This window comes from Artibeus jamaicensis, unplaced genomic scaffold (genome assembly GCF_021234435.1).
Source record: "Artibeus jamaicensis isolate MK-2021 breed Jamaican fruit bat unplaced genomic scaffold, CSHL_Jam_final contig_387, whole genome shotgun sequence".
Taxonomy (NCBI): Eukaryota; Metazoa; Chordata; class Mammalia; order Chiroptera; family Phyllostomidae; genus Artibeus; species Artibeus jamaicensis.
Window position 1 is genome coordinate 2,606,852 of NW_026521812.1, and position 26,924 is coordinate 2,633,775.

The 26,924-nt window shown below is 35.7% G+C and overlaps 1 protein-coding gene across 1 annotated transcript in view; it reads left to right on the top strand.

Moving 5' to 3' along the window:
- The window catches only part of AHI1 (Abelson helper integration site 1), a 198,887-nt gene that overhangs the window by 35,001 nt on the left and 136,962 nt on the right, over positions 1 to 26,924 (top strand). Inside the window, exons 11-17 of the mRNA XM_053664881.1 lie at positions 1,189 to 1,321; positions 5,835 to 5,958; positions 11,826 to 12,055; positions 13,677 to 13,783; positions 15,868 to 15,986; positions 18,534 to 18,664; positions 19,944 to 20,084. Coding sequence (XP_053520856.1) covers positions 1,189 to 1,321; positions 5,835 to 5,958; positions 11,826 to 12,055; positions 13,677 to 13,783; positions 15,868 to 15,986; positions 18,534 to 18,664; positions 19,944 to 20,084 — 985 coding nt within the window. The remainder of the gene's footprint in view (positions 1 to 1,188; positions 1,322 to 5,834; positions 5,959 to 11,825; positions 12,056 to 13,676; positions 13,784 to 15,867; positions 15,987 to 18,533; positions 18,665 to 19,943; positions 20,085 to 26,924) is intronic.

Below are 26,924 nucleotides of genomic sequence, written 5' to 3' on the forward strand. Positions count from 1 at the left end.
AAGAAAATGATAGTGGCTTCAGCGACTTTAGCTTAGGTGGGTTAGGCCAAGTTTCCCTCATCTCCATCTCCTGCTCTAAGAGCAGCAGCAACTGATTATTAAAACCTCCTGATTTTTCCTTCAGTTTTTTCTTTTTAGTTTCTTCTTCCTTTTCAAAGTTGTATGGATAGAGTATGGAGGGGAAAAATGCGTAGCATTGTGTCTGGTACATTATTGTCACCTAATAAATGTCTCCTCAGTTTTCCACCTTCCAGCTAGCTACTCCTAATGCTGCCTCCTAATAATGCTAATTCTTGATGCTACTTGGGAAGAATCTGGTACCCATCTAGAATGCAGGCCCTTGAACTAACAGTCTCTGACTAGGCTCATTAAGCTGGGCTTGACCTTCTGAATAATCTTTTTTAGCTCTATATTGTAATAATGGTTATTCATGGGGTTGCTGTGATGAATATATGAAAAAACGTGTAATAAAGTACCACATTCTTGGCATATAGTAAGGGCACGGTGTATGTTTAATTGAACTTTTCCTACAGTAAGTATATTAAGACATTAAAAGTTTTCATTTCTTCTGGTAATAGGCAATGAGCACATAAAAACTGAAAAAATTTAATAAAATTATTGAATCGGAAACCAATAGGAAGTGAATGATTACTTTGAAAATACATTTTGGAAGGTGGCCACAAATGATGGTTATTTTAAGAGAGAAAGAGAGAGAGAGAATGAATAGTTATACATCCTGGGCTTAAGCTAGGCCCTGAAGGGCATTTACAGTCTTAGAACAAGTTTATGTCTCAGCAAAAATCATGTTATTAGTTGGTGTCTGGGGATAAGGGTGTGACATATTTGTGTGTGTGTGTGTGTGTGTGTGTGTGTGTGTGTGTGTGTGTCTGTGTGTGTGTTTGTGGGGTGATATAAAAACTATATGGTAGTAACCGCTTTAGAGTACAAGATACTGAAATTTTCTACTCATATTTTAGGTGAATTAAGTACTAGTTAGATATGGGGTACAAATCCACTTAATTTTATGGAGAACTGATTTTCTCTTTAGAAAGTCTGTGATTTTCTACCATTCTGCTTACTCTTCGTCACTGTAAAGGGACTTTAAAAATACCTACAGTAATGAAAATTTATAGCTAGACTTCATCTTTTAATGTTTCTTAATTTGTTTTTAAAATGTATGTTTTTTAGGCTTGCCGTATCCCAAACAAGCACCTCTTCTCACTAAATGCAGGAGAACGAGGATGTTTTTGTCTTTCTTTCTCTCACAACGGAAGAATATTAGCAGCAGCCTGTGCTAGTCGGGATGGATATCCAATTATTTGTGAGTATTAATCCTACTTGTTTAATTTGATCAAAGTCTTTATGGAGGACATTCTTTAGTTATTTAAATTCATTGAAATTTTAATTTTTGTAATTCCCCAGCACTACTAAATTAAATAGATTTTTTTCAAGTAAAGTAACAATTCTTTTTAATAATTTTATGCTTTTCTATGCAGTATGTTTTCCAAAGTAGAATTTTATATTTTATATATAATATGTTTTAAGAAGTAGAGTGAAGGGTGGTAGATTACTTTAAAACATGCAGGTGGATTTTATGAAGCATTTTTACTTTACATATAGAAATTTAGAACCATGAAGAATAATAAATCTTGGGAGGATTTTAATTTTAATGTGGTCAGTTGATAGCAGTGATCATTTAATGAAAGCCCTCGAATTTGTTATGCATTAGAACAATAGGATTTGGCTCAGTAGGACCTGAATTAAGACTTCTCATTATGCAGCCACTGTGGAAAACAGTGTGGAATTTCCTCAAAAAACTAAAAATGGAAGTGCCTCTTGACCTGGCAATTCCAGTGCTGGGATTATACTGTAAGAACCCTGAAATACCAATTCAAAAGAACCTATGCACCCCAATGTTCATAGCAGTGTAATTCACAATATCTGCATGCTGGAAGCAACCTAAGTGCCCATCAGTAAATGAGTGGATCAAAAAACTATGGTTCATTTACATAATGGAATACTGTGCAGTAGAAAGAAAGAAGGAGCTCCTACCCTTTGCGCAGCATGGATGGAACTGGAAAGCATTATGCTAAGTGAAATTAGCCAGGTGGTGAAAGACAAATACCCTATGATCTCACCTTTAACCGGAACCTAATGAACAAAACAAACAAGCGAGCAAAATAGAACCAGAGACATGGAAATAAAGAACAAACTGACAGTAACCAGAGGGTGGGGAAGGAGATAATGGGGGGAAGAAGGGGAAGGGTCATCAAGGTACGTGTATAAAGGTCCCATGGACAAAACCAAAAAGGGAGTAGGATTGAGGAGGGGTGTTTGGGGGAGAAAGTGGTGGTGGGAAAATGGAGACAACTGTATTCGAACAACAACAAAAAATGATAAAAAATATAGGAAGCTGTTAAAAAGAAAAATTTATCTGTGTCTTTAGAGATTTTTTTTTCAAATTTAAATGAGTGCTATACTCTTCTAGACTTAGAGCCTTCACTACTCTCCCATACTTCTGGCTGTGCTGAAAACCAGCTCACCTCAGCTCCTCATGGGCATCTCTCCTAAGCACCAGACTCCGTTGAATTTTCCTCAGACTGTCACAGTTACTTCGTCATCGATTTGTTGTTGTTTTTTTTTCAGCAGGGACTTATACTTGGCTTGATTAGCATTTGTTAAATATTCCTTGTGATGAAATAATGTTAGCTTTAAGAAATACAAAATTATTTGTATACTTTGATTACATCTCTGCTACTTCAAAAATTCACTAAAACCTGTAAATGGTGGGGAAAAGATTCTTAGGAAACACACTCCAGAATATTAATAGTGATTTCCATCTTTGGATGGTGAAGGATTTATTTTTATTTATGTTTTCAACATTTCTGTGTAAATACTTGCTACTTTATGCTTAAAAAAATTGTTCAGAATAGTGTATAAATTTAGCTTTACTTACTGTTTAAATCTTAAAATACAGAAGAATCTTTTTGATTATTGATTATGCCATGTCTTCTTAGAATTTGTTTCCTTGTAGGCTGTGTTAATTTTTTTTACAAATTTAAGATTTTTGTCTTTATTTCTTCAAATGTTCTCCCACCCCCGCTTTTTCTTTCTTCTCTTCTTGAGGGGCTCCTGTCATTTCTGTGTTGGAACACTCGGTGGTGTCCCAGAGATCTCTGCAGCTTTATTTGTTTTTCTTCATTCTTTTCCTGTCTGACCCTTAGACTGCAAATCTCAGCTGGTGTGTCTTCGTGTCTTGATTCTTCTGTTAGTTCAGATCTGCTGTCGAACCCCTCTCAGGGAGCTGTTTATTTTAGTCACAGTGCTTTTCCACTCTAGAATTTCCATTTGGTCTTTTCTTAAAAATAATTTCTGTCTCTTTATTGGTGAGAAATTCTCACACCTTAATTCTTTAGACAATATTTTGTTCAGATCTTTGAACATATTTATAAGAGTGGATTTTATTAAAGTCTTTGCCGAGGAAGACTAATGTTAAGGCTTCCTCATGAACAGTTTCTATTGACTGCTTTTTTTTTCTGTGTATGGTCAGACTTTCTGTTTTGTTTTTTTATGTATCCATAATTTTATGTTGAAAATTGTGTATTATAATTATCGAAATGTGGCAGCTCTGGTAGTCAGATTTCCCCTCTTCCTCTCTGTCTACACAATCGGGATGTTACTGTTTTATTTTTTTTAAGTCTTTTTAAAAATTATTTATTTTAGAGAGAGAGAAGAAAGGAAAGAGAGAGAGAGAAAAAAATCAATTTGTTGTTTCACTTATTTACACATTTATCAGTTGCTTCCTGTATGTGCCGTGACTGGAGATTGAACCCACAACCGTATTGTGTCTGGGCAATACTCTAACCAAATGAGCTACATGGGAGGGCCAGAATATATTGTTGTTTAGTTTGTTTCATGACTTTTCTGGACTAATTCTGAATCTTTTGCCTTCATCATGTGTTGTCACTGAAGTCTCTGCTTGGTTAGCTTAGTAGCAGCTAATGGTTAGAGATTTTTTTTTAATGCCTTGAGTGAATAGCTCTCCCAGCATTTGCGGAGGGGCTGTGTGAGCGTAGTATTGGGATGCACTTTCAGTTCTTCAGCCTTGGCCTGCACTTCCTCTTTGCACAGAGCCACCTCGGTCAGCCGGACTAAGACAGGGCCTCTCAGGTCTTTATTGGGCATGCACACAGCCTTTCAGGAGCTTACGTCCTAGATTCCCAGGAGGATGTTGGAGTTTTTCAAAGTCCTCTGTGGACATCTCATTCCCAATTCTTTCTTTTTAAGCTTTTTGATCAACCTCTTCTTAGCCCCAGCTGGTATCATTGCCTCAGACAGCTGGGCCACTGCATTATATACATACACTTAGGGTTAGACTGTTCACACAGAGCATGCTCAGAGGGAGGTCAAATAAGGCCAAGCCCTGAAAATGGAGCTCGCTGCCGTGTCTAATAGTGGTAAGTCTGATGGGGCTTTCAGTGAGCGTCAGACCTCTTCTGCCCCATACTGTCTGCCAGGCTGCAGGTTTTCATTGTGGTTGCAAGGTTGTTGGTTTTAAGGATACTTTGGAGCTGGGGGGAGGGGAATGGGAAGGAACAAGGGGAGTTAAAACATACCATAAAGCTCAGTGTTCTTACTGAGATTCAGCTGTTTTTCTTAAGTAAATCCTCCTCAGATTGTTGCAAGCCTTTGTTTAATTTCCAGAGTTCCGAAAAAGTTACTTACTTCCCCCTGTTTTTCCAGTATTCTCATTGCTTTTATAGGGGTGCACATTTTTTGTAATCCTTCATTTGCTATGCCAGAAGCACTCCTGTACTGCTTAGTATTTTATTTTATAATTGTTTTATTGTTGTCTGCATTTACCCCCACCACTCCCCCCCCCCAGCCATCCCCACCTGCATCCACTGATTCCACTCCACCTAGGTTTTGTTTATGAGTCCTTTGTAGTTGCTTAGTATTTTAAAGGCAATTGGTGTGACCACTAGGTGGAAGCAGAGACTTGGAAATTTGGTTGTTAACAACTTAGATCTGTGATTTTCAACCAGCATGCCCTAAGAATTTTTAAAAGGTGCAGTACCTAACTAGTTTAGTCAAGGGCACTGACCTCTTTTCCCTTACATTGTCAAATAAAAATATAACAGCCAACACAATAATAGCCATCCAGTGTGAATAAATCAAAATTATGTCTCTCTCTTTTTTTTTGGTTAGATTGGCAAAAAATGTATTTTGGTGTGTTGCAAAATTTTAATAATTAGTTTATAGTTGCCATGAAGTGAAAAAGATTGAAAGTCACTATCTTAGATGATTTTATTGTATATATCAACATAGCAAAACTACAGTGTTTATTGGATTGGGTTTCTGTTAATTCCCTTACTACATCTATAATTTTAGTATTAGAATTTTTTTTACAGTAGTACAGTTTCAATTTCTTGTTTCTTCAAAAAAAATTTTGGCTAGAATTTAATCCATTTTCAAGTAAAATAATACCTTTTTAACAAAAACCTAAATTATAGAGTCTTTGAAGTGAATTACAATTTAAATGTTATTTATATGATTGATTAATTGACTATCAAAGATTATTAGAAAAGTTGTTTTGGAGAAATGAGAATAATTGTTAATTGTAGCATATTACAAAATTTTATGTTTGTAAATTCTTGCATCTAAGGCAAGTGAAAACTGTAAGTAGCTTTTGAAATTTTTTACACAGAAAATCTTTGGTGATATTCTTATAGACAGTGCTTTGTATACAAGTTATTATAAACTATGAATTTGTATGTTACTGTATTGAGGGTCCTCTGTCTGGAAACCTGCTGATTTTTTAATATTTTCCTTAGTATACGAAATTCCTTCTGGACGCTTCCTGAGAGAATTGTGTGGCCACCTCAATATCATTTACGATCTTTGCTGGTCAGAAGATGATCGCTATATCCTCACGGCATCGGCTGATGGCACTGCCAGGTTTGTGTTTGGGAAGTGTTTAGTGTGTGCCGCTTGCCATCCAGGAAGGCAAAGAGAATACTAACTGATAGAACTACTCATGCTTCAGTTATGTTTTGCCTATTAAGAGATTGTCGTGAATATGCATCAGACAGGCTGACTGATTAAACAAGTAGCAGTGAAAACTTTTCTTGAAGACATTTTTGTAAAATATTTATGTAATGTGTAATATGTAGTATTTCTAGTACTCACTATCTTTAAATGACCATCATGCACGCTGTTGGATTAATACTCTGAGACAGTGTCATTAAACAACTGAGATTTTTCCTAGAATGTAAGCTCTGGATGGTGGGGACTCCATCTTTACTCGCAGCTAGGTGCAGGGGCCAGGCATGGCGATGCTTAGTAAATAACAAATATGCACCTTGTGTTTTAAGAGCTTTATAAATAGTAAGTATTTGCATATTTCCAAATGTCAGTCTTAAAATAACCCCTTCCTATTTAATGTGTCACAATAAAATATTTTAAAAGCTATTTTTTTAAGTTTCAATTTATGGTTTTTGTAACAGTTTGATCTACCTTGGATGTATTCTAAAAATATTTTGAGGCAGTTGTTGAAGATGCTTTTATATATGTCCTTTAAATTTGATTTCAACAAATGATATTTATCATCTGTACAGAGTAGGAAACTGACATTTGGAGCAGTTCGAGATCCGCTCTGATTTTACTCTTACTTACACTTCCTGCTCTTTTAAACACACTTTTTTATAGACACTTCTAGTATCCGGGTCTCTTTTTCTATTAATCTTATCAGCTTCCTTTTCAATATATAATGTCCAATTAATTAAGATGCTATTACTATTCGCTTTATAGTTAAATGAAATAGATGACAACTGGTGACATTTGATTTTACCTTTCTATCTAGCTGGGAATCTACTATTAGTCCCTTTCAATAGCCTCAAGAATAGCAGAGGCATTAGATGCCAGGTTATGCTAGAAAAAAATACATAACCTTGCTAAGACCTGACCGTGGTCTTAGCAAGTTCTGGTCTCTGTTCAGCTATCTTTTCTCATCCCTCTGGCAGCAGATCCAATCCTTACACACTTCAAGTTCAATACCCTAAATCATAATCTTCCCACTTTCATTAGATGACTGCCTTCAGTTTACAGTGAAATTAGGCAGACATGAGCTTCCTATATTTCCTTCTGGTTTCCCATCTAATATCTGTAAATTTACCCATCTTTATCTCTATCTATTTCTCTAACAAAGAGGTATGGTTATAGACACATTTAAGGCTAATTTTTGTTCGGTCCCTTTAATCCCAGTCCTTTCAGCCATATTTCTGTTAACTTCTATTTCCTATACCTCTTGACTCTTTAGTATCATTCTCTCTGTTGATTTTGGACTCCTATCTTAGAAATACAGCATATGCAATTTCCTACCATAGATTGAAAATACGGTTTCAAGATCAAGTTTAGAAAGGTATACATGTGGACCATCTCGGTTCAAACTCATGTTGTTCGAAGGTCCACTGTACGCTGAGATATCCTTATCTTTTAAAAATCTTTCTCTCAACTCATTCTGCCTTTCAGCTGCCACATCATTTTTTTTCTACATTGTCAAGAGCATCTAACACACTTGTCTTTGCGTCAGCCCGGTTAGTCTGGCTGTCACTCTCACCGTGCCGTATAAATGTTCTTCAAGAAGTCAGCAGTTGCCTGCTTCTTTGAAAATGCATTTGCCAGTTTGAGTTCTTACCCTGTTTGCCTTCACTGCAGGATTTATTATTGACCAGTCTTGAAACATTTTCAATTTGTGGTTTTTATTGACAACCTCTTTTGTTTTCTTTTTAGGACTTGAACAATTCTCATTCTCTTTCTTTTCTTTCTAGTCTATTGATTTTCTTTTTTCTTTTTTTTTTATTGTTCTGTTATAGTTGTCCCATTTTCCCCCCATTGCTTTCCCCTGCCCTGTGCCTCACAGACCTGCTCCCAGTCACTCCCCACCCTGTTCCCCAGTCCATGGGTCATTTACACCTGTTCCTTGACTGTACAAGCAAATGAGCAAAATAGAACCAGAGACATGGAAATAAGGAACAGACTGACAGTGACCGGAGGGGAACGGGCAGGGAGATAAGGGGGGAAAGAAGGGGAGGGGCCGTTCTCATTCTTTAGTTAACCTTTCCTCTGCCTGTTCTCTCTAGTTACTTACCTTCAGGATTCTTTACTTGGATTGTCTTCCCTGCTTTGGTGTGCTTATCCTGGCCTCTCTCATCTTCCCTTGCTTTGAATCTTATATGCTAATGACTTCTAGCTCTCACTTTTTTCTGAGTTTGACTTTCTTTTGCACACTTCTATCTTGATTGTACAGTGGCACCTCAAGTCTAAAACCAGACTTACCAATATCACCAAACTTGGTCTTCCTCTTTTCCTCTTATACTACATATCTATATCTGTGTCTATTATTTTAAGATTTTATTTATTTTTGGAGAGAGGGGAAGGGACGAGAAAGAGAGGGAGAGAAATATCAGTGTGTGGTTGTCTCTTCTGTGCCCCCTCCTGGGCATCTGGCCCACAGTCCAGGCATGTACTCTGACTGGGAATCAAACCGGCGACCTTTTGCTTCACAGTCCAGTGCTCAATCCATTGAGCCACAGCAGCTAGGGCTCTCTTATACTATATGTTTTTAATAACTTCCTTATCTGGAAATTGAAAGTAGTACTCACTTCTTCTTTTCTTTCTACCATTTATTTCTATATCTAAGTAATACTAAAGTCTCTAAATTCTCTTTTCTAAAAGACCCACCATTCTGTCATCCTTTTTTCCCTCACTGCTGTTGCCTTAATTCATGGCCTTGTTATCTCTTCCTTAACATGATGCCGCTAAACTTTCCCAGTGTTCAATCTTCAGCCTCCTGCAGCTGTAGCCTCTTCCAGTACCATCTTTCATAATGCCTTGATTTAAAAAATCTTTGACTACCACTGCCCTTTGGAAAACGTTCCAGTTCCTGGCACGGCAGGCTGTGTCCCTCGTTCAGACCGGCCTTGCCTCCTTCCCATGTACCCTCTGCCTCATCCTCACCATCTTTTGAAATACCACCAACAGCTTTTTTCGCATCTCCACTCTATTACCTTACCTGTTCTTCTATGCTTAAATGCCCTTCCTGCCCAACTTGTTCACTCCACATAGTGGGCTCACAGCCATCATTTAAAACCCAGCTCAGATTTCATCATTTCTTGAAGCCACCTGGGACTTCCCCACACAACATATAATGGTAGTAAAGTATGCTTTTTACTTTATGTAGCTTTGAAATTGATACTAAGTTAGGACTCTTGACATCATGAAAATATTACTGTGAAGGATTAACTGGGTGAAGGAAGCAGCATTGTGGCTAGCACCGGAAAGGGAGTGAGGTTTTGAAAAAGGTAAGGAAAGGGGCTCCAGTCAGAAGGAAGAGAATGAGTTGTGCACACCCCAGAGTGGCAGAAGTGTGGGTGTCTGCCCGTGGCTTCTCTCTGTCTTCCTCGGGATCGCCGTGACCTGTTATCCTTAGTGTTGTCCGAGTAACTCTTTCCTGCTGGTTAGCTGTCTGCCTGAAGGGCTTAACCTAAATCCCCTTTTTTTGTTATCTTCGGTTTAATCTGTATTTTTTCCCACATCAGTAGCTCCTAATATAATCAGAGGGCATTTTTCGTGTGTAATGACTCCCATAAGGCCCCCCCTTACATGTGCTGTTTTAACTTTGGCATGTTTTTCCTTCCCCAATTCTAGTAACGTTTTACAGATAGCTAGTCTTTACAAATTTGTGCTCCTTGTTCTTTTCTGTCTATGATGAACCTGATTTTTTCCAAAATCTATTCATACATTTATTTTGATCTTGGATTCTACCACTAATTGGGTGATGAAAGCCACCATTGATACCAGTTTTGTTTTTACATAAAAAGCTTCATTTTATTTTAAAATATTACATATATCTTAATTATATTGAGCTGTTTTTAAAATATGATGGCTTCATTTGTGCCTGTATTTCAAATTATGCTGCTAAGATTCATTAGCTGAAGTTTTCATCTTTCAGCAGTGTTTTTTCTTTTATTTTTTAATATATAATCTTTACTATATTTTTTCCATTACCACTTGGTCCCCTATAACAATCTTGCTTCAGAGGACAGCACTCCAACTGCCTGAGCCACGCCAGCCAGAGCTCCCAGAACAATCTTAAAATGGCCCCTTTAAATTAGTGATTTTGTTCTTTCAATAAATACTGTATTTCATGCAACATATGTTCATTGAAAGTATTATTATGGTTAAAATGTTTATGCTCTGACACACATGCTTTATTTTTACTTGAAAACATGTTCTTTCACTTCCTTCATTATTAGTTTGGATTCTTAGTAATTGAAGATCATATCCTGTATTTTAAAGCAGCTGTTGAGACAACTCATTGAATGCTATTCTTGAATAACAACTGTAATTTTTTTCTTTTATTGATAATTTTGTGAAGGACTTAATTTTCTTTAGTTCGTAGGCAGTAATTAAAAGAATGAATTGTGAATTCGTATGTTAAAAGATTAATGTAGTCTTAAAATACTAATAACTTAAGCTTTTAAAAGTCCAGTATTCTACACTCACATAGCAGTTATGTATTGCTAGGTTTTGCCCGTTTTTACACGATGACTAGAAATGTAGAGCATCTGACATAACAGTTTAACCCTTAGGGTTTACTCTTTTGTCAAGACTGTAGCAGTAACAATAATACTAATTTTTAAATTGTCCGTTATTTAGAGCAGGGGTATCAAACTCATTTTCACCAGGGGCCACATCAGCCTCGCGGTTGCCTTCAAGGGGTGGAAATAATTTTAGGACCATATAAATGTAACTATTCCTTAATTGTTAAGGAGTTGAAATTACTTTCAAACTGTTGAAGGCTACCATGAGGCTGATGTGGCCCCTGTGAAAATGAGTTTGACAGCCTGGATTTAGAGGAAGAGATAATAAGTGTGTTAACACCAAGTGAGTATTTAATATTGGATTATCTGTTTTTTTATTAAAAGTTAACAATTATATTTATTTTATTTTACTCATGTATTCATATAGTAATTTCATTATGGCTTGTCAGTCTTTGAGATATTCATGTTTATTATCTAGGCTTGGAAGTTACTAGTATAAAGTTAATTGAGTATACTATTAACTAGCCCCCTACTGGTTAAGTACTTTGTAAAAGCAATATACACAACCAAAGATGGGAAATCATTGAAGTTTCTCCCTGTATTCTTATATATTTGTACTGAATACAGTATTTTACCAACTATCTGATGTTTGTTTAATCATTATAAAAAGTAGGTAGATTTTTAAAAATATTTATTTATTTGAGAGAGTGGAAGGAAGGGAAAGAAGCATTGATGTGGCGGAGAAACATCGATCGGTTGCCTCCTGTATGCACCCTGACTGGGGACCGAACCCACAGTGTAGGTATCATGCCCTGACTGGGAATAGGACCCGTGACCTTTTGCTTCATGGGAGGACACCTGAACAACTGAGCCACATCAGTCAGGGCAAAAGTTGGTAGATTTTAGAAGGACAGACATATTCAAATCCAGATACAGTTTTTTCGTTTGATAGTATAGATTATAATGAGTATACAGGTATTTACATTATATACTAATTACTGCACACTGCTTGAAAATACCTATAAGAAAATAGCTTTGTCAAATGTAAAGAACCTCAGCTACCAAATATGTGGTCATATTAATGTTTAGTTATAAAATTTAAATTTAGTTTACTGTTATCACTTGCCTACTTAAGTCCCATTGGCTCCATGGGTGTTCAGAGAAACGTTTAAAGAAATTTGTGCCTTTCAGGAACTATATGAAATTTTTATTCTTTTCTAGGATATGGAAAAATGAAATAAACAATACAAATACTTTCCGAGTTTTACCTCATCCTTGTTTTGTTTACACGGCCAAATTCCATCCCGCTGTGAAGGAACTAGTGGTTACGGGATGCTATGATTCTGTGATACGGGTATGGAAAGTTGATATGAGAGAGGATTTTGCCACGTTGATCCGACAGTTTGACACTCACAAGAGTTTCATTAACTCTCTCTGTTTTGATATTGAAGGTATGTCAGAGAATATGTTACAAATTTAAGCCTAGTTGTATGAAGAATTAAAAACAGTTTTATCTCACTAGGACAAATATTTAAGCTTGAGAAGGATTTTATGTATTGATGATCGTGTATATTGAAATTTATGCATATTTTGCAGATTACATAATATACCTGGGCATAGATTTGGCACCGAAGGAGTTTTGTTTGCAATTCTAAAGTCATTAAGTTCCTAAACATTTAGACTTAACTAATCTTTGCTGTAACAACCGGTCATGTTCCAAATTTCATAAATATATCACATTAGATTGGTGATTATCCCCTTAGTACTTTTTAAAATTAATGGTCTTTCCACTTAAAGGCTAAAAATGAGGAAGATGAAGAGAAAATCCCAAAAGAATTTTGAAAATACATATTTTAAATGTAGCAACAGTATTTTTAAAGTATAAGCATATAGAAGGAAAATTTGCAGTTTAGTTTATTCTAGTATATGAATAATATAGATGGTCTTTTAAAGATGTAAAATATAGATTATTTTATCAACTAAAAGAATAAGGAAATATATTACATCTTTTAAATAGTCATCTTTTACATTATTTCAGACACTAGATATATAGGCTCTAATGACAATTAATTAGTATGGGGTCCAGATTAAAATGATACTGCTAATGTACTCCGTTCAACTCTGAGGATGTTAATATATTGGAACACATTCAGGGAAGGTGAACCCATGATAGAAAGTGTCTGAAAACTGTGTCATAATAGAAGTAGCTCATATTACAATGGAGAGATGAAGAATTTCTTCATTATTTGGCTGTTAAAATTTAAAAAAAGAGAAATCAGTCTGTGGATAAAGATAGGGCCAAAGTTACAGAAGACAGGTTTTCTTTGCTCAGAATTAGAAAAAACATCCTAATACATAGAGCAGTTAATTATTTGAATAAGCTGCTTTTGACATATGAAATTCACAGTTTTTGAATAACCATCTGTTTGTAATGGTGTGTGAAATATTGCTAAGTGGGTGTGAAGTTGAACTTTATGGTCTCTGAGGTCTCATTCAACTTAAAGATGGGTTGAATTTAAGAGTTATGTTAAACTGGAATGACTGTTATTTATTATTTTATTCATCCCCTGGTCACTGAGTTCTTGCTGGGTCTCAGGCATTTTGCTAACAGACCATATTAGAATATAGGTGTTTTTCCAGGAATATAAGACATTATAGTGGTTGATAAAAGTGAGTGACACAGATACATATTGGATAATTCAGGTAATTTGTTTGGCTTTGGAATTTGAGCTGTGTGTGTGTGTGTGTGTGTCTGTGTGTGTGTGTCTGTGTGTGTGTGTGTGTGTGTGTGTACGCGCGCACTTGCAGACTGGGATGCTTGTTTCTTTTTGTATTAAAATCGGAAGTCCAAAGGGAAATTAGTCATCAAAAATCATCCAAAAGACAACAGAACTCATTTAAAGATCATTGGGTTTGAGTGTTAGTTGTGTTTGGTTTTTGGCTTTTTAAACTGAAATACCTTTTAATAGCCCTAGGCTTCTTTGACTGTTTCACTGGCGTGCATTTTCCAAGTTTCATGTTACTTCTTTCTGCCTCTGTGTGACTCACCAGTGAGTGACTGTCTTTCACCAGGTCATCACATGTACTCCGGAGACTGCACGGGGGTGATTGTCGTGTGGAACACCTACGTGAAAGCGAGTGACGTGCAGCACTCGGTGCGCCACTGGAGTGTGAATAAGGTATGACACCGCATCTCGTAGTTTGGGGTTTCACTGAAGAAATCGGAAAGGCCATCGGACCACATGGCCTTCATAGAAGACAGCACGACATTCTGGTCTCTCTTTTCAAAAACATTAAGTTTTTCTCAGTCCTGAAAAGTCTGTTGTCATTGATTAATTATCATGGCTTTCTGATGGCTAATTGATAATCTAGTAATTTAGTGAGAATTTTCTTCATTTTGGTGAGGATTTCCCTTAGTTTTCTTGAACTCTGATTTGTACCATGGCATTTAGTGACCCATTACTGAAATTTATGCTTAAATAAGGCATATGTTATATACCTTATATAACAATGTAATGTTATATTACATTACCACCTATTAGTAGTAACTTATATTTCAATTTATTGTTGCTCATCATAGAATATAACAATTGTCCTTGTTTGAGAAAAAGACACTGTAAGTGTAAAAGAATTTCCATGAACTTTAGTTAAGCCTGTTGAGTCTGTCAGATGTGCTTAGGAAGCAGTCCATTTTATTTTTAGTCATTCTCTTCTGTGTGTCAGATTGATGATGGCCTGGGATTCATGTTGTAGCTTAACTTCACACACTTTGAAAGAATTCTAATTACTTCTATACCTGAGGGATTGGCAAGGCCCCAAAGGCACCAGTTCCAATCGTTTGAGTCCACAGTGCAGAGTCTGTTATTTGTGCTAAAAATCATGTGTTTCTTTAACTCAGGATATTAACCAAAAGGCAAATTTACCTGGAAAATTTGCAGCCTGGTGTGGTTACTTGAGACAGTCCCTCTCCTCCCCAAAAAAGGAAATGAGCTGGAAATTTTTTTTGCAGTTCATGCCATAGGACAGACGAGACTGCCACTTCTTGCTGGTTCCTGGCAGGCAGCAGTGTGGGGAATGCAGAGTCACATTCATCGTTGGCTTAAATGAAGCGTCCATGAGCTACTTTGATGCAGAACCTGGGCTTCAAAATCAGGGCTTTTTAGTTCGAGCATGAGTATGAGAAAGGAAAATATGGAGGAAGTTACTAACAGATATCCCAAACACTAAGTCTGCCAGCATGTTTGTCAAATTCGTACCTAATACTTAACTTGTTGTGCAGTTTTTATTTTGCACATTTGCATCTGGGAACATGTTACTCTACTTGCTGGACTCTCCCAGCAGTGCATCCCTACCCCCAGATGGTTGTTCTTTAGCTCAGTAAAATCCCCGTCTGGGGTGTCAGTGTTTGACTTTTTCTGTAACTCTAAAAATATAGCTGACAGCAGGTCTCCGTGTCAGACTGCGGTCGCAGAGGGTCACCTGCTGGTATTAGTTAGGACTGGAGCAGTTTGTACCCTGCCTCGGCTGATGCCAGCCCACCTCTGAAGAGGATGGCCTCCAGGCAACAGGGGTGAAAGTAATACAGGGTCCTCTGGGGAGAAAAAGGACTTGAGTCTGAGCTGTCGTGCATTTGTGATTTTTTTCATTCTCCTGGTAATCCAAACACAAGGACCTCTGGTAATTATTCTAATTAATGCCAGGCTTGTTCAGGCAGACTCTCCATCAGCGCTATGTCTTTCTTGACATCATTAATCAGGCATCTTCTATAGCTGCCTTAAATAATTATTTTTTTAAACCCACCTAAAATTAAAGTCTAAATTAAATGATTTCAGAATTACCTGCTGATGAAACACATTTTTCAGGACAAGTGGAAATAAGTGTTTGAAGAAATAATCTGAGATTGAAATAGAACTTGCAAGTTAATTCTGTACTTTGAATTTATAAAAATGGAAGCTTTTTATATGATAATATGGAGAAAATGCAATGTTAGAAGATGTGTTTATAGGAAGTTCCTCTTACTTGGGGATACACTACAAAGACACATACTAATGTGGTATTAGATAACAACAAAAAATACATTTCATCAGCTTTATTTTCACCCTTAAACTGAAATTACTGAGGATTCTTTTAAACAATTTTAAAGTATCCTATATAGTATAATTGAAAATTACATCTTAAAGTTAATTTTCCTCTTTCATACTCTATAAAGGGCTTTAACAGACAAATTACAGTGGTGATATTATATAGCCTTTTTTATTTTTAGGAAATTAAAGAGAGTGAGTTTAAGGGGATCCCAATAAATTATTTGGAGGTTCATCCCAATGGAAAACGTTTGTTAATCCACACCAAAGACAGTACTTTGAGAATTATGGATCTCCGAATGTAAGTATATTTCACTGTTGACAGTTTAAGCACTCAAATAAGTAATGAATTCATTTGTATTTATAAAATGTAGCTGTGCTGGTGTCTGAAGACATTTGTGAATTGTTTCTTTGTCTAGTGGCTAGAGACCAGAGGCACTACTAGGCATCCTCAAGTTCATAAGGCAGCCTCGAACAACAGAGAATTACCTGGCCCAAAATGCGAATAGTTGAAAGCTGAAATGTAGCCAATTCCTTTTTATTTTTACGATTAAAAAACACTTCTCTCAGGGAATATCTCTTATCTACAGTATAGTATAGCATAGTGTTTTGATATAGTATCATAACTGAATGAGAGGGCTTTTGAATAATTTGTCCTTGTTTTTCTTTTTTTGTTTTATTTCTGAATACGGGTGATGAAGGGAAATACTTTGAATGTAAAAGGCAGAAGTAGAGTTCTGGGAAAGTCAGCATGGACTTGTGCTATGCTTGTGTTTTGGTGTTGAGTTCCACTAAAACAAATGGGAGGAAGCTATTGGATTTCATTATTGTTTGTAGAAAGATCTGCATTAGTTTACTGTGCAGTTTTCTTTTTAGGGCTAACCATGCGGGCCTTAAACATTTATGTAGCACTGCCCAGGACGTGGGCATGGGTGCTGTGGGAGTGTGGTAAGCAGAAGTCGCACCTCACGAGTTGATAGTCCGCTGTCCTGCCTCCAGAGTAACACACAGGACATTTAATCAGGTTAAGTTGTGAGATCTTCTGGGACTGGAATCTGTGTATTCTTTTTCTCTGCACGTAGCAGACATGCTGTGCCTGGCAGACAAGTACTCGGAATGTGTTTTTAATGAATATAAATATATAATATAAGGGTTATATTTTTCGGGGCAACACAGGTGGTAGCTTTAACATAGTCTTTCTGTTAAAGGCTCCATGGAGAGGCTGGCCTTTGCACTCAGTCTGAAGAATGGGTAGACTTTAGATAAGGTGCAAGCATGTTCATTCGGGTGAGAAATATGCAAAGCCTGGAATAACGTTCAGAGGTGGGATAATATAAGCTGTATTCTTGACAGAGGGAGTTAGTCTGTATGAGCATAGGTTTCTTGGTAAGAAATGCTCAGAGTGTATTTATTTATTTTTTTTACAAATAGAGGTTGTAGTAAGATTTTAGAAGATCAGGCCAGAGGAGTTTGGTTATTCTCTTTTTAAGCAATATCGTTTTCAGTTTAAGATTGTACTTAATCTCTAGAGGCAAACTCCTTAGAATGAAATATGGCCTTGTCCACTTCTTACTAGCTAATTTTCTTCTCTGTGCCTCTCTTTTCTCAGCACTCAAATGGGAGAAATAATATATATATATATATATATATATATAACGGCTCTTTCTCAGCACTCAAAGATATATATATATATATACTCATAAGGGTTTGGAGGGGAATGAACTAGTTTATACATGTAAAGTACTTAAAATGTTAACAGCACATGACAAGGACTGCAGAAATGTTTGACTTTGACCTCAGGTCTGAGAATTTATGGTAAGATAATACAAAGCAGTGCAAGAAATCAGACAACAGTGTGAAGGTCACCAGAGAGGAAGGGGGTGTGAGATGACGAGGTCAAAATATGTGGTGACTAGACTTTGACTGGGGAGTACACAATGGAATATACAGATGATGTTATAAAATTGTACACTTGAAACCTGTATAATGTTATTAACCAGTGTCATGCCAATAAATTTAATAAAAATGGATAAAAACAGTGCAAAAATATACTTGTATATAAGATTACTCATAGAAATCTACATGAAATCATGTTCGTGGTAGGGGAAAGCTGGAAACATTGCTGTTCAGCATCAGAATATTTCTTAAGATACATTTAGATGATGGTATAACATGTACCTGTTGGAATGATGATGTACTCTCTATGTTCTGCGGTGGAGGGCCATTGCTTGTGATCGTTTTGATGACTGGAAAAAGCCGGTAACAGAGCAGTGTATGTAATATCCTCTCTGTAAACTGGGGATGATAATAGTTCCTAACTGGCACATAGTAAGCATTCAAGCAGTGTTAGCTGTTTTTCATAAGCAAAAAAACCCTAGAGGGCTGTATATCATATTTAGTAGATGATTTAATAGTATGTTCTGTCTAATATTTCTGCAAGGATAAAGTGTGATTTTTAAAATTTATCACATGAAAATATATAAAAGTTCTGCCCCTTTTTTACCAATCAGCTCAAATGCTACTTCCATAAAGTAGTCTCTCTTCATAGCTAGAGGTAATTTTTCTTACCTAGATCTGCAAAATACTCTTGCTTTTGTTCTCTTATGGCACTTCTGTGTGCACTTTCTATTTTCTATCGATGCATCCTTCTCTCTTCTACTAATTTTAGTTGCCCCGAGCTCTAGCACCACCTCTTCTTCCTTCTGTGTCCATCACAGGATGTTTCCCATGGAACGGATTTTCAAAAATTATTTCTTAAATGCAAATGACATATTTAAAAGTTTTTACCAATATTTAAAAGTTTTTACCACATAGATTCTACATTTGTAAGGTCTTTTTCTGTTTGTAGATTAGCGGCAAGGAAATTTGTGGGAGCAGCAAATTACCGGGAGAAGATCCACAGTACTTTGACCCCATGCGGGAGTTTTCTCTTTGCCGGAAGTGAGGATGGGATAGTGTATGTTTGGAACCCAGAAACAGGTAAATTCTTCACTGATCTGAAAAAATTATTTCAGTTTTTGAGGAAGTATGAAAAATACCATTTTGTGGAATAATTTTGAAGGAAATTCTGACTGTGGGTTCTCGATTATGGTTTTCAGAATTGTAACGTGGATAATGAAAATCAGCTGCAGTCTAAATTTATATTAAGTTCTCTTCCTTATTATTTTGATATATTCATAGATTTTGAATTTTACATTATAAGTTAAGATTTATTCTTTCCTTGTCTATAATGAGATATTGTGAATCTTAGAGAAATATTTAATGATAACTATAATGTAAAATACAAATGTCATGAGCTGAATTTGGAATATAACTAGATAACTAGATATATACAAGTGGTGAAACATCTACAATATATTCTCATTAGAAACATTCCTGTCAAAGTTTTTGATGTGTGAAACAGCGATTCACCTGAATTAGTATATTCTAATGAAATACACTATTGCATTGGGAAGTTCATTTGTGCCCTGTCTTTGTCTTTCAAAAAAAAAAGCTAAAGCTACATAAATATTTTTAGCAATAAATGGAAAGAATTTTATAAAATTCACTGTATAATATCTTTATGAACAGTATTTAATTACCTTTTGTTTATTCTCTCGGTCTTCCCTTTAGGCATTTTTGACTAGTGGTTCACTTAGGGTTTTTTTTCTTTTCTTACTGTGTTTTGATACATTAGTATCAATTCAAAAATGTTAAATCTCTTTACCCGTTCAGTGAATGGATCTAGAGTTTTTGCTCTTTGAATTCTACTTGTCATAGGTTTCTTACACCTGCCGTAGGCCTCTTCTAGCCATTAGTAATCATACATATTATTAAAGCAGATGGTACCTCATACGGCATCTGGAAAGTAATTAATTCCCTGCCAAGCCTCCCCCAAGCTGGGAGCTCCTTTAGTGTTGGAGCCCTGCAGTCCCCTCCCCTCTGGGGTTCTTTGCTGGCTGACATGTGCTCAGCCCCATCAGATCTCAGAGTCGGGTACCTCTCTGCTTCTGAACTCTGCCTTTGCTTTGTGCCTTGTAAACCTCATTGAAGAGTTTGGATTGAGAAGTAGTAAGAAGTAGGAAGAGGAGGGCCAAAAGAATGAAAAATAAAGATCATTACTTAACACAGCAGTACTCAAATATTTATAAGTATTTGAAGTTTTCATGTAAATACCATGAGCTTCATCATTACTTTCTATAAATATTTTGATAAGTTGCAGAATAATCTTCTAATGAGAAGGAACAATACAAATTATTGAATGTCTTTTCTTATTTAGGAGAACAAGTAGCAGTGTATTCTGACCTGCCATTTAAGTCACCTATTCGAGACATTTCCTATCATCCCCTTGAAAATATGGTTGCATTTTGTGCATTTGGGCAGAATGAGCCAGTCCTTCTGTATATTTATGATTTCCACGGTAAGTCCACTTCTTGATAAATAAATAATATTTAGAGTAACATTTACATTTAGACTGAACCAGGAATTATGAATTCTGTGAAAACTGTCATTCTTTGTATTAACAAAGCTCATGAATATATTGTAAGAGCCAAGCAGATAAAATAGATTGTTATCGTATTATAACATTTTATTTTTCCATAAGCACTATTGTTCTGGAGTTTATAGGTCAGCAAAAACACATATAATAGTTGTGCCCTTACATTAGAATCACAGAAAGGTAGTTATCACTTTCTTTGTAAATCAATTTAAATAAACAAAATGCACCTAAAAATTATTTGGCGATGTTAACCAAATTTAAAAGCTAAGTAACATTTAGGAAATATGGATCTTTAATGTGTTCAGTTGGATATTGAGTTAATTTCTTATTCTGTGTTTTTATTCTTTTACTAAAGCACATCATTTTAATAAGTTGTAGTTTCATAACATGAAAACAAGGCAAGAAGCTGCTGTCAATGAAAGCATGACCCAGAATTAGAAATCTAATATCTTTTTCTGCTCTAAAGTTTCACTGTTCTATCATTCTGAAAAAGAAAGAAATAAAGACTGGGTACATTTTTTTCAGGAATAATAGGGCCTAGAGTATATGGATCTATGCTATTTTTTGTATATTTCTTTAATTTCTATCCTGATAATAGGATTTTGTTGTTCTGCGCTGTACTGATAGTGCTATCAATCTCAAAATTGTGATTCATCATTTTCACGTATTAAAAATTTTATTTATTTCTTTGATTAGTTTAAGGTGTCATGTATTATTCACCGTTTTTGCTAAGCTAGCAAAGTTTGCACACACTTCCATAACTGCATAAATATACAGATAAGTATACATAGGCAACAGTAATGTGGGAGTATTTAAACAAGTGTTTTAAAGTAGTGCAATGTGAATGGTTAAGTTTATTGCATTTATACAGATCAAATTGGTTAATGGTTGTGTTAAGTGCTAAGTTATTAAACAATTAAGTTCTAAACCTGAATTTTTTTTATCATAGTATGGACTTTATTATGTCTTCTCAAATTATTTTAGAAAATAATATGTAAATTTGAGACTTAACTTTAAAGAACTCTACAGAGAAGAAATAATGGATTTTGTTAGTGTACACATTAATGGAATACTATTACTAATGGTAGAATTGTTAAATACCACAAGACCATTTACTATTATAAGCAAATATTAGCAAAAAATACACACTGTCTAATTCTAGGGAAAGACAGATGGGTTTATCAAGTCATCCAGTATCCAGATCTGCTTAAAACATGTGTCCTCAAGCAGATCTTCCTTTGTAGCCCCTAAATCTTCACATAAAGAAGAATTAACGCCTAAGGACTTTCTGATTGGAACTGTTATATAGGAAACAGGCAGCACAGTTATTTCCTCAGACTCAAGAAGTTTCACAACAGTCTTCATTCAATTTCTAATTTACTTTCTAGGCTTTTGAAATTTTCACTACAAATGTAAGTTCTGCTGTTAATCTTTCTTTTCTTCAGGGTTTTTTGGTCATTAATAGAGGGATTTCATGATTAGATTAGCCCAGTCACTTTTGCCCATCTGTTTTTAAATAATAGGTTTTCAACTGAGAAGTTTATTTTAAAAGCATAAGTAGAAAGAGCAGTGTTTTTAGGAGAGCAAAAACATGGGTTTTAGCTTCAGTTCTACTTCCTTAGTGACCTGGCACAAGACTCTTTCTTACCTAGTAAATGGCACTACTACTGCTGATACCCATGCTACCTAAGAGTTATTTGTGGAGTTACTATGTGAGCATACTTTGTAAATCAATAAGCACGAGATTAAAATAAACAAAAAAAGGTAAAATGGGTTGTTATCATGCTCATCTGACCAGTACACACTTGACTTTATGGAAACTTACATTTTCAGATGCTAAGTATCTGTCTATACATGGAAGAGAATTGAAAAAGGATTATTTTTCCTCTATTATTCTTTCTTTTGGCAGCCTTTTTGTTTTATTGATTAGCCTTTAAAAGGTAGTGTGTACCTTTTAAAGACAGATGTATTTGAAAATAAATTCATAATGTTAAGAACATCATGATATAACCACACTACCTTAACATGGAAGAGGAAGGAGTTACAAGTGTTTTAGAAATGATCAAATAGTAAACATAAAATGAAAACTATTTTGTGCAATGTATTTAGAACACATTTTAAAAAATATTCTAACACACCTTTACAAACAAATGAAAACTTAAAATGTTTTCAACACATTTTCCTAACTTTTTGCTACTTACTTTTAAAAAGAGGAAGCTTAGGAAGACATTACATAATCTCAAGAAATCCAAGATTTAACACAGTTCTTGTGCGTGTTATCCATCCATAAGAAAATGAAAAGGGGTTTCAGACTCTAAAATAATTTACTTGTTAAATACAGGCCAGACTCATCAAGTAAAATAGTCTTAAATATTTTATTGAAAATTACAGTGTTTATTATTGACATAAGTTTGCCTTACATGTTTATTTACTTTTTAATAGTGGAATATTTTGCCCAGATTATCTTGTCTGCAAAAAAAGTGTGCATATAACTTTACATAAATGTTTTAACAGTACAAAAATTTGAAAAATATAGAACAGTTACATGGCTTTTAAATTGTAATTATCAGAGCTGCTGATAAGTTTAGGTAATTTTCAAGGAAAATGGAACAAGCTTTTTTAAGAATAAGTTGAATAAGCTGCAAATGAGACCACAATGGTAGCTAAATGTATCATGCATCTTTCAGTTCTAGCAAAATCTGTGAAGAATCAGCAAGCATCTTTCTCTGTTAAGTGTATGTTCAGGTTGTGGTCTTTCAGGTCTTTCATGCTACTGACTTCTTGCTTTTTTTGGTAAGAAATATGATTTTTACTTTCAGAGGGCAGTTTTATTTGCCTGATGTTGAACGGTTTAATCATTTAGTAATACAAAATTTAGTCACAGAGTAATGTACTTTAAGGATTCCCACAATAACAGAGTACTAGTCAGAGAAACGGCTTCTACTGACTTAAATCTACGGAGCTAGACCTTAGCAATGATCTGTTATTGATCAATACTTATCTACCTCAATCTCTAGGATCCCCCTCCACATTTAATCATAATCATAGCTTGTACTTACGAAGCACTCTCCGTGTTCCTGGGACTGCTGTAAGCACTTGACACATACTCAGTTTGCCACAATAATCGGACAAGATTGGTTCTATAATTACCCCAATTTACTGGGGCTGGGTCTTGGATCCATACAGGCTGGACTTGGAGTCTGTTATCTTATTTGCTACACTAAACTGCCTTTTTAGCAAATTTCCTGAAAAAATAGTTTTTGATTGTCTAATAAGCAAACCTTTTTTCCCCCTACAAATACCATTTACCCTGTGCTTCTCTGTGGAGTATGTATTTCTTTGTATCCTCTGTGGTTGTAGGTGTTTATAATGCCCTGTTTGTCTTTGTATTAGCAGTACAGTACCTAGTCTGAATACTGACACATGATGGATATACATTTAGCATTTTATTATTTTTATGTATTTAATTGATTATGTTATTATAGTTGTCCCATCCCCCCGCCGTTATTCCCCTCTGCCCTGCAACCCCCTTCCTACCCCATCCCCCCCATTAGTTCTTTTCCATCGGTTGTACATACAAGTTCTTTGGCTTCTACATCTCCTATACTATTCTTAACTTCCCCCTTGATGGGGGGAAATGGGGGGAAAGGTACAGGGAATAAGAAGCATAAATGAATGGTAGGTACAAAAAATAGTATTTTAAATAGTATCAAATTTGGGAACTTCTCAGCATTATTTGATAATTTCAGGTAATAAGCGTAATTTTTCACTAGGGGGCAATATCTCCTCTGAGTCAGTATTGACTTGAGTGCTTTTCAGTCAGCCTTAGGCAAGACACATCTTTATTAAGCACCTGTAATGTTTCAGATTGAACAGGGCTTTGAAACCCAGGCATAACACTCCGATTATCATGCTGTATTCCATTCTTTTGTGTTTCCAAAGAAGTTGATTAAACCTCTGGGAGAACTTTAGTTAAACTGAAAAGCAATACCTACTATTGACATTAATATTATTATTTTTGTAGAATTTGTATTTATTAATGACCATCTATATTGTCATTGTCTGTAGCTTTATTTTTCACATTGTAACATGCTTTACCAGAGTTTAGGGCAATGTATAACTTTAGACTCCTATAAGAATTTTGTTATATAACTTATTCTTTGACCAAAAGTCCATGGTGTTTATAATGCCCTATGATTAATACAGTATCTGGTATGCTACCAGTGTGCAGTCAGTGTTTGAAATAAGAACCACAAATTCTGCAAAATAGCATGTTTCCCTTAAATGTTATAAAATTATGGAATGAAAGGCAAGATCAGTTTATCGATTGGGGGCTAATAATAGTAGTGGTAGTAGTAGCTAACACATGTCAGGGATTTACTGTGTGTCCCCTACTGTAATGAGCACTCGCGTGTATTATCTCACATGGAACTCCCCAAAGCCCATGAAGTAGATAGTATTCTTCTCATTTTACAGATGATGAACTGAGGTACAGGGAGAATGAAGTAATTTACCTAGGCCACACACTTGGTGACTGGTCAAGCTACCGTGTGATTCTAGGCTATGTGACTTAAGAGCCTGTGTTCTTCAACCATTAAGCCGTCGGCCACAGCTATTCATGTGATCTTTGCATGTCCTGTGTCCTGGAGGACCTTCAATTAAGAATGTGGGAAAATACTCCTGTGGCGAAACATGTTGTTTGTTTTCAATTTTAACATTTAGGAGACCCTCTTAAGTTTAAAAGGAATATTGCTTATCAAGTACTATTATTAATAGTTTACTCCTTCATAAATTTGCAAGGTAATGATAATTCCTCAAGCCATTCTCAATGTAGTCTAAAATACACATTTTATTTATCATGTAGCATTAAACTTTAATGTAACTACTTTTAGAATATTCCTTTGCAATAAGATAATGTCTATTTGAAATACATTTAATATCTATAGTTTTTTTATTTTAGATATTCTAATATTTTTTAAAGATTTTATTTATTTATGTTTAGAGGGGAAGGGAAGGAGAGAGGGAGAGAAATATCAATGTATGGTTGCCTCTTGTGCATCCCCTGCTGGGAACTGGCCTGCAACCCAGGCATGTGCCCTGACTGGAAATTGAACCGCGATCCTTTGGTTTCCAGGCCTATACTCAATCCACTGAGCTACACCAGCCAGGGCTAATATCCATAGTTTTATGTGTAATTTAATAGGATTCTTGAGTACTAATAATGAATAATTGGAAGGCATACGCAGATATTATAATCTTCATACTTGAATAAGATCATGCAGTAGCAAAAGTAACTAATTGTAAGTCAGAATTTTAAGTGTCTATTATTAGCCTGTTAGGATAAATTAAAAAATAATATGCTACATTTTAAGGCATGCTGAAAATACCTATTTCTTGGTTATATCCTAAAACATCTATTTTAATATTCTTCACTAATGGACACTTCAGTTTGAAAGCTTATGTCATTTAAGGATTTAAGACATGGAACACTTGGTCAACTTAATGGCTTTGAGCATAAACCAGAGCCCTAAATTCTTCATCCAAGTGTTGCTGCTTTTTAAAATGCACCAAGCCCTGGCTGGTTAGCTCAGTTGGTCAGAGCATTGTCCTGATATGCCAATGTTGTGGGTTTGATCCCCAGGCGAAGCACATACTAGAATCAACCAGTAAATGCAGAGATAAGGAGAACAACCAGTCAGATTAATGTCTGTCTCTGGTCTCCCTCCTCCTCCCTGTCCCGTCTCTCTCCCCTTCCCTTCCCTGATCTCCCTCTCTCCTTTCCTCCTCTGTCAAATCAATCAGTCAATCAATAATAAAAGTAAATTCCCTCTCTCCTCCTTTTCTCCCCTCTTCCTCCCCCCCCCCCAAATCAGTCAATCAATAATAAAAGTGAAGTGCACCAAGAAAGAAGGAAGGTGTGGTGGAAAATAAACAACCGTGTGGCGGGAAAGGCCAGAGTGGGAGTTGAGAGTTTGGAGTTCTAGTCAAAATGCCATCCTTTCTGTTTGATCATGGTGAAATAATCTAATGTTTCTGCACCTGGTTTTTTAACCTGTAAAATTTAAATAATACCTTTTCTGTTTGATGTCAGTATTTTGTGGAAGGATAAAATGAAACTGTAAAGCAAAACAAAGCCAAGGTGCAGTTTAGAAATTCTAGCTATTTTCTGTAGCAATAGATGCATTACACACTTCAGGGCATTAGCATTATGTGTGATTATGAGTTGATAATGGACTAGGAAATCAGCAAAAGAACAATAACATATACTTCAGGAAATAATTTATTATATTTTGGTGTCCAACTAATGGATTTGCCAAATGATGATAGTTGCTGTCCTATTTGGTTGGCTATGAGACAGGAATCTGTTACACTTTCTTATATAGCTTGTTAAACAGTTTTTTAAGTAACACTTATTATTTCTGCTTGATGTATAAAGTGTTTCAAGGAAATACAAGATTACTAACAGACCCTCAAGTATGCCCAGGCTACTAGAATTCAAGTGTTACTCAGGAGAGCTTCTCAAATTCGTCTTCATAGTAGTTTAAGATTGGCTGAAGCAGGAGCAAGTCAGGCCCGGTGAAATACAATAAAAAACATTATAAGCTCTTGACCAGTCTTGTTTTAGTCTATTTGGATTGCTTATAAACAACAGAATTTTATTATTATAGTTCTGACATCTGCAAAGTCCAAGACCAAGGCCCCACCAGGTGCACTGTTCAGTGAGCATCTGCTTTCTGATTCTCAGACTGCATCTGCTGACTG